We start from the raw sequence: 15,226 nt of genomic DNA, 5'->3' as shown, positions 1-15,226 counted from the left end.
CCTAGTCTTTTCAAAACATCCAAGTAGAAAGCCTAGTTGACTGTCTGACCCTGCGGAACAAATTCTGAATGGACGACTCCTCTCACGTCGAAAAAACAAATCAGCATTGTTTTGAGGTTTGGTTTCACCTGACGAGCTTTCTTGAGGCGAGGTGAATTTGAAGTTTTCTATTGGCATGATTGTTGCTTTGATTCAGAATTTCATTCGGGAACACTTGAGTTGTCCCCATAGCATCGTACTTGTACGTCTTTCTTAATATTTCAAGAGTTTTCGTTCCACTTTTTCCGAGCAAAAATCAGAATTTCACTGGCGCACACTGTTCACGAAAACCAGCCATTGCAAAAACGACATTCACACAAAAAATTCGTCACTATAAAACTCTGTTTAAACTAGTCTGACCTCCTTCAACGACAGCACTCGGCTTACTGACTGTGGAATGTTCGTTCTATGCGCTCCTAGTGGCAAAACGCGGTACCACACAAGCTTTGCCGACCAAAAAAATTAGTTCGGATTCTTTTGGGTACCCCCTCGTAGTTTTGATTTCAACAGCCGAACTGTGCCTGTGGCGTCTCAAGTTGGATTGAGGCCACGCACAGCATACAGAAATTATTGTGTGTAATACTTGTTTCTTCACTTGTTGTATATATATTATAACACCAATAATTATACTATGTACTAATTGTGTGGTATATGATACTTGGTTCTTCATTCGTCACCAAAACAACAAAGTGACAATTGTATCGCCGTTCTGTTTGCCTCGGATGAACCCCCCCCTCCTCCCTGCCACCACTCTACTTGGGACGTCACAGCCGTCATTCGGTTGCTGAAACCGAAACTACACGACATAGGAAATTCAGTTGTAAATTATTCTCCGGGAGCTAGTGAATTCCGCGTTGCGGTCTCCTGTGCGTTGTTGCGAAGAAACCTAAAGAACGTAGCAAATATCTGGGTTCCCTACTCTTTTTAATTGCTTCCGGAAAGGCGGTCGCCTGCTAAACAGTACAAGAAGGGCGGTCTCCGAAGACACGTGCGCGCGCGAATGCGGGCCGCGGCCATGATCGATGATGCACCCGAACTGCCCAGGCCGTTGTTTGTTTTTTGTTTGTTTTGTTTTCCGCGGAGGCCAAGACGCGTGCGCACGCACACCGGAAGCTCTGCAAACGAGAACGGGGCGAGAACTGTCCGAATCAGGCCTGCTTGGCCAGGCACGTATCTTTAATAGCTTTGTTGCCGCGTTTTCTTCTGCACCGCTTTATATTGCTGTTCGCTGGTTTTTTTTTTTTTTTTTCTGCGCTGGTCGCATTGACTTCCGTTCAGATATTGAAACCAACAGGACTCTTATCATACGGTATTGCAGTTTCGGTCAAAAGTCCTCAGGTCACAGGGTCGGCTTTGCAGCGGTGTAGCGGAGCACTTACGGCGGCTAGAGTGCTTGAAGACATAACTTGAAGCAAGCTTGAAGCATAGCGCGCACCGTCACAGCTGCTGCTTACCGCGGCCCTCAGGGCGGTCTCTGCGCTCGCGCAAAGGTTTTTATTAGAGAGATTTGGCATAGCGCGACCCACTTCCGTGGGAAGCCACTGTGCATTCGCAGATCGTCCAGATGGCGCCACGTGCCGGCCAGCTGCGCGCACGCCTGCTGCGTCGGGACCATTCAGAACACGTGCGCGGAAGCGGATCGCGCTATGCTAAATCTGTCAAATATAAAGTTATATTCATAAAGTGCTTTCTAATTTTCGCTAGGTAAGGAGTGAGAAGAGTTCAATCGCCTAAGCGTGCTCTGTATTATTATGGAGTGAGAGCCACTAGCTTGACCCTCTGCGCTAAACTCTGAATGGTCACCCTGTTCATACTGCACCTGCGGCTGTGTATACAGAGACGTGAACCTGGGTATACCTAACTCGAAGGGAATCGCGAAATAGTTCGTTATTTCGATAATTCCCTATATAAGAAAATTGCAAGGGATAAGCGTATGTGTAAACTGGAAGCAAGAATACAGTACAACCACGCTCTTATTGCATCAACGTGCTAGCCGCCGGCGTGGTGACAACTGCACTAGGTGTCGTTATACCTAACCTGCTTCACATGGAAGCCGCAGCGGGCAGTTCTTTCGAATTAGCCACTGCTTATCACACGATGTCTAGCTAATCCTTATATATCATGAATAGAATAATCGCACATTAAATTTAAGGTTTGGTTTATGGGGTTTAACGTCCCAAAGCGACTAAGGCTATGAGAGACGCCGTAGTGGAGGGCTCCGGAAATTTCGACCCCCAGGGGTTCTTTAACGTGCACTGACATCGCACAGTACACGGGCCTCGAATTTCTCCTCCAAAGAAATTCAGCCGCCGCGGCCGGGATCGAACCCGCGTCTTTCGGGCCAGCAGCCGAGCACCATAGCCACTACAGCTGGTTTCCGCGACGCTTTCGGCAGCGAGGCGAGTGAAGCCTACCAAGCGAAGTCCGCTGCTATAGGCTTCAGTTAGTAAGGTGGGCTTCACCCAAGGGCGTCCGCAGAATTTTTTGCAGGGGGGGGCCCCATTGGCTGTTGGCGCCGGAGGGGGGGGGGTTATGTTCGTAGCAAAAAGGCACTATTTGCGGAGTAAATTTATTTATTTATAAATAAATAAAATAAATAAGTAAAATACACACATGAAAGAAAAATTACAAACAGCAAATTAAAGCGTGGCTAGGAGAGATACATTGGAGTTTATCAACGAAGAAACAATTAAAATTAATAAAAATGCAAAAAGATACTATCACTTCGTGGAGAAGAGTGCTCAGTCTTGCTGCATACGGGTTCTCGACACACCCGGATTGATGACCAGCACACAGCACAATATGTTCACAAACACGCAACGACAGTCAGTCAGTAAACAGCAACTGTAGACGCCTCGGATTTTTCTGGGCGAATGCGTGATGACACGGGTGATAAATTCATTCCTGTGCTTCATTACACGCTCTCGGTGCACACTCATCATACAAAGGCCGTCCAGTCTGTCGTTTGTCATCGTTGAGCGTAGCCACGTTTTCACTCTCCTCATTGTACTGAAGGAGCGTTCGACCGTACAGGTAGTAACTGGCAAAGCCAGAGCCACCTCAATGGCTTTTGCAACACCAGGGAAGAATGTCTTGGCCTGATGTAGAAGCTCGCAGTAAGTTATTTCTGATGGGTCCCCAGTTTTGTTGCACCACATCTCGTACCAAGAGATGGCCTCTTCCTTGAAGTTGTCGATGCCGTAAAAGCACTGGAGTTCTTCGGCGAGAACAGCGAACTCAACACGGCTCAAGTGCTTCATTTTTGATGGATGCAGCTGGAGAAGTTTGAAGCTCCTCTCATTGCTTTCAGAAAAGCGCCGAGCTAAAGAAGCAGTGAGGGAGTCCAAGTACGGCACATATATTGCCACACGGTAGTATTCCTCCGGCGACTGAATCCCGTAGTTGTCTCGGTGGGCCTGACGAGAGACTTGTCTTGGCACAGATATCACCACATTTAAGTGATTGGCTGCCTCCATTGCTGCATTCATGATGTTAGAGAACTCCTCTACAGCGTTCGTCCGGTGGCCGCGAAAAATACGTTGCAGCTCAGTGATGTGGTCATGCACAGAATGGAAGTCCATGGATACACCTTGCAGAATGTTCGTAACTGGTTCGAGCCGAGCGCTGTACTTCGCTACAATATGCAAGCAGACGATGAAAGATGAGCTTGTTGTTGCGCAGTAGAGGATGTGAGCTCGTTGTCTAGTTGCAGCGTTCGAGCATGATTCCGTGGACGCGAGCTCCTCGAGTGCTTCGACTATGGCCACGTAATGCTGAGAGAAGATCCTAATAGACTTATATTTTGCAGACCATCTTGTCTCACACAGCATCGGAATGTTCGGCACCAATTTTCTCCGGAGTACGCTCTCGCGGAAGAAGTTTATGGTTTGTTTGATTATGCCAATTGTGTTTCGAATTTCAGAGACGTCGTTCAGATCGTTGATGACGAGATTTAGTTTGTGACTTGCACAGTGGAAAAATAGTGCCTTCGGGAACTGTTTTTGTATAATTTTGTTCACTCCAGCTTCTTTTCCAGCCATTGTAGAGCATCCATCGTACCCCTGTCCAACGAGGTTCGAAAGAATCAGCCCGACATTCGTCAAAAACTTCAAGATTCCCGCGGCGATGCAAGCGGAGTTTAATTGCTCCAGCTCTACAAATCCCAAAAACTGCTCTAGAACGCACACTTCGGCTCCCGCCTTGTCAATAAAGCGAACGCCTATAGACATCTGCTCTTTTCCTGAAATATCTGCAGTTTCGTCAGCAAGAACGGAAAAAGCAAACGCTTTGTTAGCTTCGGTAACTATCTGCTCTTTCAGGATGTCGCCACAGATTGTGATGATCTCGTTCTGGACGCGGACAGAAGTGTACTTGGCATTGCCAGCAGAAGAAGCGAAGTGCTCCTGAAGTAGAGTATCTCCAGCTTCTACACGAAAGTCAAGCAGATCATTGAAGACTCCACTATCGGACTGCTTGCCGCGAATTGGCAAGTCATGCGTCGCGCAAAAGACAATGGTGGAAACTATTGGAAATAGTTTCTCACGTTTCCTTTCAACTTGCGCGTGGAGTGCTCTGTTCAGCTGCTCTACAACGGGTAGCTGCTTGCCTTTCATCACATCCATAAAGTTCTGTGAGGCCGTCATTGCCTCCTGGTGCCATTGGGATTTTACGTGATCCCTGCACGCCTCGTGCATTTTTCTGTAGTTACTGAAAGCGCGCACGATAAAACTTCCTTGAGTACCCCGGTGAACACGTGGAGGAAAAATGACGCAAAAACGACAAATAGCGCCTTTCGCTGTCGCTGAGTACGCAAGCCAGGGGGCGTAATCTCCCAGCCATTGATGTCGAAAAGGCCTCTTTCCAGGTGTTACATCCTTCTTAAAATCGTATGTAACATTTGGTGACCATGGCTTAGTAAGAAGACGTAACTTCAAAAAGTCCGGTATGCCAGTGAGTTTAGCTTTGCCTAGAAACTCTCCTAAGTCATATTCTTGAGGCAAGTTATTTGTTTTCTTGATGTTGACTCCGGACTTCGATCCCAAGCAAGGAGAAAGGGAATCGTCTCGGCTTACTGCGTGACCGGAGCTCGCTGGTGAAGTTCCTTCCATGGAGACGACGACGTCGGCTACTGTCCGGTGATGAAAGGTTGCATCGCTCTGGTCAAATCCGGACTTAAATCCCAAGAAAGGAGAAATGGAATCATCTCGGCCTGCTGCATTACCTGAACTCACTGTTGACAGAGTCCCTTCCATGGAGTCGACGACATCAGCTACTGTCCGGTGATAAAAGCTTGCATCACTCTGTTCAAATGCTACACCGTTGTCACATATCACACCAGAATCTGCAGGGGCGCATTTGGATAACGCTTCGTCAGACAACCGCTGACGCTTGAAGAAGCGCCGAATGTCCATCATTCGGAACCGCGCGAGACAAAGCTGGCTATGGAGTTCTTCGGGGTTGGTAGTGTTAAAAATATATACACATTGATTGAAAAAACGGTTGAATGCGTACGTTGAAAACAAAAAATGACTATATATACAACGAAAACTTATTTACAAGATAAATGCACGCTCGCAGCTTCATACACCTCGCTCCATCTTGCTCGCGCAACCGCACAGTCGAGTATTTGCACACACACTACTCGCCGCTCGTCGTTTTCTCGTCCGCTGTCTTGATTGTTCTCAGCTTCGTTGACAACCGGCCACTAAAAATACCGAAGCACAAACACAGAGGCGCGCACACATGCAAGGGCCTACTTGCCGCAGTATCCCCGAATACGCACTGTTGGAGTTGAGGGTTCAGGACAGGAGTGCCGCTGAGCGAAGAGGTAGATGGCGAAAGGAGAATAGGTTTATTTACATTTTACATTGGTGGTTAGAAGTGAGACGATTCTGCCGCATCCGTTGTCGAGTTTTATATCCTTCTTGTTCCCTAAAGTCCCTAGGTTGAGGACGCCCTTGCCGGAGTGGGAGGGGCCTAGAGCTTTCACCTGTGCGCACACACACGACACTGCACTCATGGTCACGCCCCCTTCACATGTGGAGTCTGAGGGAAAGAAGGTTGTCGTCGAGGTAGCGTTGACGGCGGTAGGTGATGGCCTCCGGCCAGCCGACGGTTTCTGCGGGTCACCGACATCTGTTGATCATCAAATGCCACCCGCCGCTCGAGGCCAGACGCGAGGTCACGAAAACGCCGAAAGTGGTTCCTCGTGCTTGGGTCGGAGATGAGGCCCGCCAGCTTGTCGCGGTGCTTGGGCACGCCAAAGACCAACAGGAGACGAGGCCCTTTGTTCCCTGGCACGGTCACGGCAAATGGGGAAGATAACGTTCGTCTCCCCGAGGCGGCGGCGGCGTTCTACACGTGCAGGCACTTTATGAAGGGGGTCTGGTTTTGTTCCTGCACTCCAACCGGGCAAACTCCGTAATTGAAGTCAGCTGGCACCTGGGTCCTCTCGGTGCTTGTGGTCCATGGCGGCAGGCCCGAAAGCAATCACCCTCAAGTCGCTAGCAGCCATACACAGTAGAAACAGGCGTGCTGGCGGCCACCCGGCGAGACTTGTTGTCGTCGTTCCTAATAGCACTTTGGGGGTGAAAGGAACGCCTCGCGACTTCCGAGGGGAAGGGACACTCGCCACTCCGGTCGGAAAATTTGTTTTGTGTGTTTTTATGGGGTTCAGAGCCCCAAAACGACTCAGGCTATGAGGGACGGAGTAGTACAGAGTTCCGGATAATGTCGACCACCTGGGTCTCTTTACCATGCACTGACATCGCACAGTACATGGGCGCTGTTGGGATTTGAGGCCCAGCCAGAGGTGACAGGCGAGCCAGGCGAGCCAGGCAGGCGCCATCGGGCTGCCTTGACCAAAGGCGCTGGCTTCCGGAGAAGATGCAAGGAACGCTGGTGTGGGGGCGCCTCTGGAGACTGCGTCGCCGTGAACAAAAGCAACTGCTAATCCCCTTTGCCGAAGATTCTGAAAGCGGCGCTTCTACCGAACTGCGCTCTCCCGTGGATCGGAGGAGACAGCGAGCGGCGGCGACGCCAACTCATCGCCTGCTTGCCCTTGAGCAGCCCGACAAAGCGGGGGTGGACACGGCTGATTTGTCCCTCCCTCCTGAAGAATTCATCGGTGGCCGGATTGTGCACTGTCTGCCTCCGTGTGGCTATCTCTCTAGAGATCAAAGAAACAGGCACCCATCTCAAGACGCCTCGAAACACATGCTCGCCGGTGCCGCTGTATGCCTGCAACGACGCGTCCCCGGACGCGGCACTTCGCAGATGTGACCCAAAGCTGGAAGCGGGGCCGCTTTTACTCTTTTTGCTGAGCGCACCGCCGCCCCTGGTGTGCGGCCATCACTCACGGTTAGAGTGAGTGATTTTCCAGGGGGGTGCAGCCGCCCCCCCTTGCCCCCCCCTCCGGACGCCCATGGCTTCACCGCATGACAGCGATGTGAATGAGTACAAGAGATTGAAGGCCACCCTCAAAGCACTCTTAACGTTCACCTCGTCACGTGGTTTCACAGCGCTAGCGCCACCATTTGGTGCTCAGGACCGCACAGGCGACCCATATGCGTATATGAGAAGTGATCGAAAAGTGCCGTTAAGCCTGTTTCACATGCAAGCGAATACGCTAGCGAATCCTGCCGCCGCGACGGAAAAACCTTTCTTGAGTCGTCGCTGCGACGAGCGGCGAGGTTTCAACAAGTTGGAAATTAAATTTTCGCTGCGACGCGCCGCTCAATCGCTCAGTCGCTTGCATGTGAACCAGCCTTTAGGAGATTGCGCCTCTCGAGGGGGAGCGGCGCGCAGTTCGATATATTGAAAGACCGGCGAAATTGGTGTTTGATGTGCTGCGCGACTTTCCTCTACTTTTAGCAGGATTTTCGAAGGGGCTAATCTTTGTGTTCGATGTAGCCGATAGTTTGAAATATCCGGGTTCTGTATATCCAGGCTCTACCGTCTTTGATCCGCGGTACGGTCATGCTTATCGAAACCGTTCGGTTTCATGGCTGAGGCAAGTGCGTTATAGGGTAGAAACTACGAATTTCTGCTCCATTCAAGGCATGGGGCGTCGTTGGCTGTTACGCTGTCACTGCAAAGGACGTCTTGGTACCTTCTTCGCCTCCGGTAGATCTTGCACATGCGTATTTGTGTACCCGCTGCTTCAGTAAGGGTTGCACAGTACACGATGTGCTAAAGTGACTTTCAGCATAGCGTGTATTGCTCCCGCGTGCCGCTCACCGCCGGTACAGCGCCGGTACCAGTGCGTGTGGGAAGATGGCGCTAGGTGTCGGCACGTGGCACCTCAGAGAGAAGGATCAGCGCTGCACCTGTGATGTCGGCTGCGCCGTAATGAACTGGGACAGTTGACGTCATGGTGATCATGTGATCACTACTCCGCGAACGGCGTTAACTCGAACCTCGGAGAAAACCGTCTCGCTACACGGCTCCCTGCGGGAGCATATTTAACGGCAGTCCGCTTCCAGTGAGGGTTTGCTGGGCGTCGCCATGTTGTTCGCTGGGCTGTTGTGTGTAGCTGGCGCTCAACGTTTTTAGATCCCTTTCAGTTTGAAAGCTGCGGTGCGCGGATTGTCGCCTTTCCGTTTCCTTCCGTGCGGTGGCGCTCGCCACGCTGTTTGCCCGACCAGCGTGGCCCTTCGCGTCTACGCCATGGTCACCGCCGCCTGATTTGGAGCAGCCAGCAGATATCAGCATGGAAGATATCAGCTGTCCTGTGCCAGTTGTTGGCAGTGACGCTTATCTTACAGTATAAAAAAGCTTCAAGCAAGGGTGCTTAAAGCATCCCACCAAAAAATTGCTAGAGTTTACCAACATTGTAAACAAAGCAATCCCGATTTCTTTGAAGGAAGGTCCCGTTTTTGAAAGGGACGTTTTTTGGGAGCTGCTAGACGAGCTTGAATTGCAAAACCTTGTTCGGCTTGGATGTGCAGAGCATATGGCCACTTTTACATGCCAAGTGCTGCATTTTGTCATAGTGACACGCATCCACTTCTAGGCGAGAGACGTGAACCGTCGGCTAGAGAACAGAGAAATATTGTCATTGCAAATAAAAAAGCTCGCCTTCAAGTAGCCATTCCCTCCGTGCTTCCGACTTAGTGTGTCTGCATTTAATGCTTGTCTGTGTTCAATGAAATTAACATTCTAAAAATGAAAGTGCAGTACGCTGCTCCTGTCTGTGCTATCATTGCAAATAAAAAGCTCTTCTATAGTTATTCCCTCCCTGCATCCAGCTAAGTGTGTCTGCATTTATACTTGTGTTCTCTGAAATTGGAATTCTAAAGAACGTGCAAAATGCTGCTCGCATGTGCGGTGCTTCGTTGATAATATAGCGCGGAATTTCGTGACTGATCTAGAAGCGGAACATCGCTAGTTTTATCCTTTCATTAATGTTTCGTGCATTCTCCCGAAGAAATATTGATAGCTCTACTCCAACATACGCGTATCATCAGCGCTAAACGTCGCCAACGTGATGCGATAAAGCGCAATGCAAACGATTGGTTTTTTGCGAACTGGCATCAGCCTGCTCTTTATCTCACCCTTACTAGCCAGGTGAAACATTTCTTTAACCATGAGGCTGAAGTTGCAACGTGACAGCTCCAAAAGTACAGCAAATTTGAGTTCGACGTGTTCGCTCCCAATGTTATCGCGGATGAGAACAGGCTGTCACAGCAACTGCCAAGCGCGAGCGCTCCGGCGCCTCCGGGCCGACAGCGGCAGCAGCGCCGCGTGGTGAGTGGAAGCGGACGGGGGCCGCTTTCTCGGGCGCGGCGCGGGGGAGCTTGCAAACTGAAAGGGATCTAAAAACGTTGTAGCTGGCGCTAGCATCTGGTTTGCAACATTTCAGAGAAGAGGCGTTTAGACATTTCCCTCGTGCTTTGCGGCGAATCTGTAGAGAACAAATGGGAGGAGGGGGGGGGGGGGGGGGGGGAAGGCTGCTACTATTGCTGATGTGGTCGGATACAACTGAAGAACGAAGCGGCTTTTCCCCTTCAGAGGACCCCCATTCCAGTCGGCCGATTCTTATGACCCCGCTAGCGTGACAAGGCAGGGAGGGAGTTACACATGAAATGGGATAGTATAGCTCCCTTTATTGTCAGGCTACGTGCCTGAGAATGGGCCGACGCCATTGGCTGGAAGGGGGGTCCTCTGACGGGGAAAAGCCGCTCTGTTCTTGAGTTGTATCCGACTGTAGTGTCATGCATGGGTTCTGAAATAGTGTTTCGTAGTATTGCGTGTGTATTTTGTATGTGTTGCAATGTTGCACACGTGTTTTGTGGTATCGCGTGTGTGCTTTGTGGTGTAGTTCGTGTGCGTTAGAGATACGTACTGCACACATGTTTTGTGATGTTATGCGTGTGTGTTTGTTTTGCTATGCCGAGTGTGCGGTCTGTGATATTGTCTACGTGCTTTGTGATATAAACTGCGTGCATTTGTATATGCGCCTGCGCACGCGCATCCCACAAAGCGTACTGGGTCTCATCAAAGTCGCTGGTGGTCGCCGTCCTTTGACTCCCGACATTTCTGCGGCTTGTTATTTGCCTTTATGTCCTTAACTAACACTCTTACCGTCCTCTTTCCTTCGCCGCTGCTTCACGCTTCATCGAGAAGCTTGCTGGGCCAGTTACGTCGTAAGAAGAGCGAGGTGGGGGGGGGGGGGGGGGGCTTATTATTGAGTGGCTGCCGGAGAGGACAGGGACTGGCGTCGCGTGCAATGCAGAGGCAGCTCGCGAGACGGCCTACAAGGAAGTTTAAGAAAAAAAAAACTAATATATTGGGGGAGAGGATGCATGAAGGTATATATTTTGTATCGACACTTCAGGAAGACGCCTAATGCACGTGCATTGAACGAGACGCCGTCTGGTCGAGGTTCATGTCCAACAATTTCGGACAAAAATTTTCAAAATCGGAAAATTGTAAGATACTTGATATGTATCATATGTATCAAAATATTTCTTTTAAAATGTTTCCATCGGTAGCATCTAACAAAATGGGGAACGCTTTTGACGACAGCAAAAACGTTCATAGAAAAAAAAAATTCACGGCTCCCGTCGGGTATTCTGCAGATATTTTGATTGTTATAGTGATTTTAATAGTGAAATCTTACATTATATGAAAAATTGCATGCATAAAAAGTTTTCCGCTCACAGATGCTTTTGTCCAGAATTGTTGGGCACGTCAAGAAAAATGGTCGGCGCGCTTTCGTACGGAGCCCTTGTTCACAACGAAGCATTGTGGGCTAAGGCGGTCTGTATACACAGCTTCAGGAACTTCTCGTTGTGATCTGCCGTATAGGTCTCATTGGGATTTCCGCCTATTCGGTTCGGTGTGTGGGACGTGCTGACCAGTTTCATTCTATTGCCAGTGTCGCTCATTTCTTCTCAGTGTATTTCGTGTCCGGTCGCCTGCACGCGCTCTGCAGTAGCGTTGGATGTGGCACGTGGTTTCCCCCGCATCATCCCCTCATAAAAATGCTCTATAGACTCTCTATAGACTTCTTATAGATTCTATGCTCTATAGACTCTCTATAGACTTCTTATAGATTCTATTGCCCTCCTATAGATTTTTCCTTTTGGCTATTCATAGTCTGTACTGAAAGTATACGGCCATAGATCATGGATTGTCTGTGGTCTGTACGGTTTCTCTTGCCTATAGACTAGTCTGTCGACAAAAATCTATTGATAATCTATAGACTATCTAAGGAAATTTTTGTGAGGGGTTTTTTGCAATCGAATACCAGGCATAGCGGCTGCATTTCAGTGTACACGAAATACGGAATATGCCGGTGCGATGCGCGATGCCAATGCACGTTGAGGAACGAACCCCAGGTGGCTTGGAATTAATACGACGCACGGCGCAACTATATCGCACCACGCGCAACATCTCTGCGACTAATTCGCGCCGCGAAACGCCGTATAAAGTCCGAGAGCTTTTCCTCGTACAGTGAGAGTACCTATCCCTTAATTAACCATTAGCGCTTATTTTGGACTGGCGTCCAGTGCACAGGTAGGAGTCCTACATGTTAAATCGGCGAAAAAAAAAAGGCATTTTCAGGCCTTGTGTATATTGCAAAAGCAAAGCGACGAATAAAGAAACGAACGCGTACTCTAATGAGGGCGAGCGAAATCGGAGGAAAAAGGTCCCCTAATGATGGAAGACGTTGCAGGCAGCCACGGAGGTGCGCGGTCGTCGTCCCTATTATATTACGGGGACACAGTAAAAAAATATAACGAGGCTATGGCTCCCTAATGAGCACAGACTTCGTTCACAGTGTAGCAGACATCGATACAGCTGCGGGGAAGTGTCAGGTCAAGCGCACCCAACGCACCGGGCTTTGCAGATAGGCCGCCTCCAAAGTGGATCGCGCGCCCTCTGGTGTTGACCTTCGGCGGCGCGCACGTCACGAGCGCCCCCTGGGATTTGCGTGCGAATGTGACGTGTTTGTATTAGAGGAGCATGGCGGCGGGGACAGGTTCAGTTGACGGACAGGGTGTTGATGTCACGTCTGTTGTTGGTATAAGTGCAGTCCCCACCGCTCCAGTATTCCTGCGGCATCCGCGTGTCTGGTCGATGGCCCCTGCAAGACACTTGCCTAGTCATCCGCCGTAGTCGTCGTTATGAATGTTCCCTGTTATCGCTGTACCCTTGGGTACACGTCAACAAAAACGGTCGGCTCTTCGGCTTCCGTACGGAACCCTTGCTCACAACGAAGGGCTTTGGGCTAAGGCGGTCTGTATACACAGCTTCCGGAACTTCTCGTTGTGATCGGTCTGGTTGGGATTTCCGCCTAATCGGTTCGGGGTGTGGGCCGTGCTGAGCAGTTTCATTCTATTCAGTTTCATTCGTGTTGATCGAGCTTCCAAGGGGAATTGTCATTACTTCGTTATATCCATTGTTTCGTTATAAACCGTTTCGTTACAACGAGGTTCGACTGTATATTGCATTGCTGGAGCCTCTTGTGTTTCCATCAAGAGGCAGCTTCTTTTTGCGCCTCGCGTTACAGCTAGCACATCGATGTAAACCGATCTCCTTCTTCCCATATTGCGCGCACACACCACGGTGGTTGTTGCGGGTCACGTGAACCAGCGCGTACTGCAGCACGCGACGCGGCACCGCGAAAGAACGAGAGACGAGGAAAATGAAAAAGCGCGCGCTTTCTGTTTTTTTTTTCTTCTTTTCCCCGCGCTTTCTCCGCTCAGGGGTTGGCGCGAAAAACAAAGCGCGCGCACGCGCGCAGTGGAGGTGAGCTCCCGGTTCGGAGCCCTGTCTCCGAGCGCGCGCGCGCTTTCGTCCGCTTTTTGTATATCTCGTCGTGTCTGCTTGTGTCTTCAACATCATCATCTTCTTCTTCTTGGTCTGTTGCGCAGGGAGAAGGAACAGGACCTGGAACGGCGCTTCGAGATGCTCAACGAGGAGCTCCGGGGCGTACTGCAGCTCCAAGGCGAGTGTCTGCCTTGCCTCGGCTTGGCTGTGTGTGCGCGCGCGCGCGAGCGCGGCGTCTCGATAAGCCGCTTACGGCTAGCGGAGGAATCAATGGGGCCCGCTAGCGCGGGTATATGGTACAGCGTTAAGGGACGTGGAATAAAGAAAAAAAAAGGTGGAGTGAGGAAAAAGGGGAGGTCGGTCGGTGTTGGGTGGCGGTGTGGGAGCTGCTCGCTAATGGAACCTCGCCGCCGCCGCTGTTTCTTCGCGCAGACTGGCAGAAGACCGACGCGCAGCGCAGTCGCGAGGCCCTCCTGCTTGAGGAACTGGTGGCGCTGGTCGACAAACGGGACGAGCTGGTGCAGCATTTGGACTCCCAGGAGAAGGCGTACGTATTGTTTTGCTTTCTTTCTTTTTTTTTAATCCGCGTGCGCGTGTGCATTCCCTGAGCTATAGCGAGCGAGCGTCTTTGTCTCTAATGGAACGACGACGAGGGCCGATGACGTCACTGGCGAGGCCAGATGGTGGACCGGCGCCGGCCGGGAGTTCCTCCTTGCGATTCGGCGTGGGCTGGGGAGAGACACTGACGTCGGTCTCGGCGCTTCTTCTTTTTGTTGTTTCCTTTCTCGCTCGCCCTGTTTTTTTTTTTTTTTTCCTTTTCGACGCCTCGATCGATCTATCTAACTCTTGTTGTTTCTTGCGAGAAAGAAAGGAAGGTAGAAAAAAAGGCGTCGCTGTGGGGCAAAACCGCAGACACGTCGCTAAACTGCAATAACGGAATGTCTCTGCAAGGCATAGACTTTGCTGAATGGTGGGGCACTGGTTCCGAGGGAAACTTAAGACTGGAGTGGCTAGGTCGGTTCATCTTGGAAAGCTATGTGGAGATCGCATTTGAGTGAATTGCAAATTTCGACATTGCATCTGGCTTTGACTACGCTGGTAATTAAGGAAAAGAAAGACTTTCTACAGTTTCTGTATGTTTATTTCGACCTTGGAAGGATATGAGGTGTACTAGAGAGGCCGAAGGTCCGTACCATAGAGGCCTAGCGTTGTTTTACGTTGGTGTAACATCCGGGCTTTCAATCTATATGTGTGTATGTGGGGGAGGCTGAGGGTAGGGGGGGCGTGATGTCCTCGTGGTCGTAGTTAACTGGCACAAACTCCGAAGAGAGCGCCGTTTCCTGTCATATGTGCAGGCAGGGAAGGTCCTGTCAAACGTCTCTTTTTTCCCCCGTGTCTGTTTTTCTCCCACACGCAGCATCGCTGAGGACGAGATGATGGCGCTGGCCACTCGGCGGCAGCGACTGCAGCCCGAGGGCAAAAACTGCCGGCTCCAGTGACGACGACGAGAGGGCGAAGATAGACAACAAAGCGGCGGCCGCGGAAGCAGTGCCTCCGGCCGCCGTCGCTTCCTTTTTTTGCCGCCAGGCGGCGCGCGCAGCAGCAGCAGCAGCAGCAACAATAAACCGTCAGCAGCCAATTAGCGGGGCGTGAAACCCGAGTCGTCATCCGGCCGTGGTAGCGGCCTGCCGCCGCCTAGCGGCGTTAATTGGGGAGGCGGTGTATGGTGCTTGTGTCTCTGTGTGTGTGGAGCGGGGGAGGAAGCACCGCGCGTCCTGCCCATATGGAAGGGTACGAGCGAAAGTACAGTACGCTCTGCCCCGCGGCACCGGAAGCGCGGCGCGCGGCAACCGCCGCGGCGGGGCGCGCTCGTCGCTTTCCCGAGCGCCCCCACACACACACATCTGCG

General features: G+C 50.9%; 1 protein-coding gene across 5 annotated transcripts in view; it reads left to right on the top strand.

The window, feature by feature from the left end:
• The window catches only part of Ehbp1 (Eps15 homology domain containing protein-binding protein 1), a 58,711-nt gene extending 43,752 nt beyond the window's left edge, over nt 1-14,959 (top strand). For all 5 annotated transcript variants that reach the window (XM_089560861.1, XM_089560862.1, XM_089560859.1 and 2 more), the window contains 3 exons: nt 13,422-13,495; nt 13,750-13,864; nt 14,735-14,959. In XM_089560861.1, the coding sequence (XP_089416987.1) occupies nt 13,422-13,495; nt 13,750-13,864; nt 14,735-14,816 (271 nt within the window). In that variant the 3' untranslated portion in view covers nt 14,817-14,959. The remainder of the gene's footprint in view (nt 1-13,421; nt 13,496-13,749; nt 13,865-14,734) is intronic.
• The last annotated feature ends 267 nt before the right edge of the window (nt 14,960-15,226 follow it).

The sequence above is a fragment of the Amblyomma mixtum genome, chromosome 9 (assembly GCF_055824585.1).
Source record: "Amblyomma mixtum isolate Tamu chromosome 9, ASM5582458v1, whole genome shotgun sequence".
Lineage (NCBI taxonomy): Eukaryota > Metazoa > Arthropoda > Arachnida > Ixodida > Ixodidae > Amblyomma > Amblyomma mixtum.
Note: the sequence above shows the minus strand (reverse complement) of the source record. Positions and strands in the feature narration are given on the sequence as shown.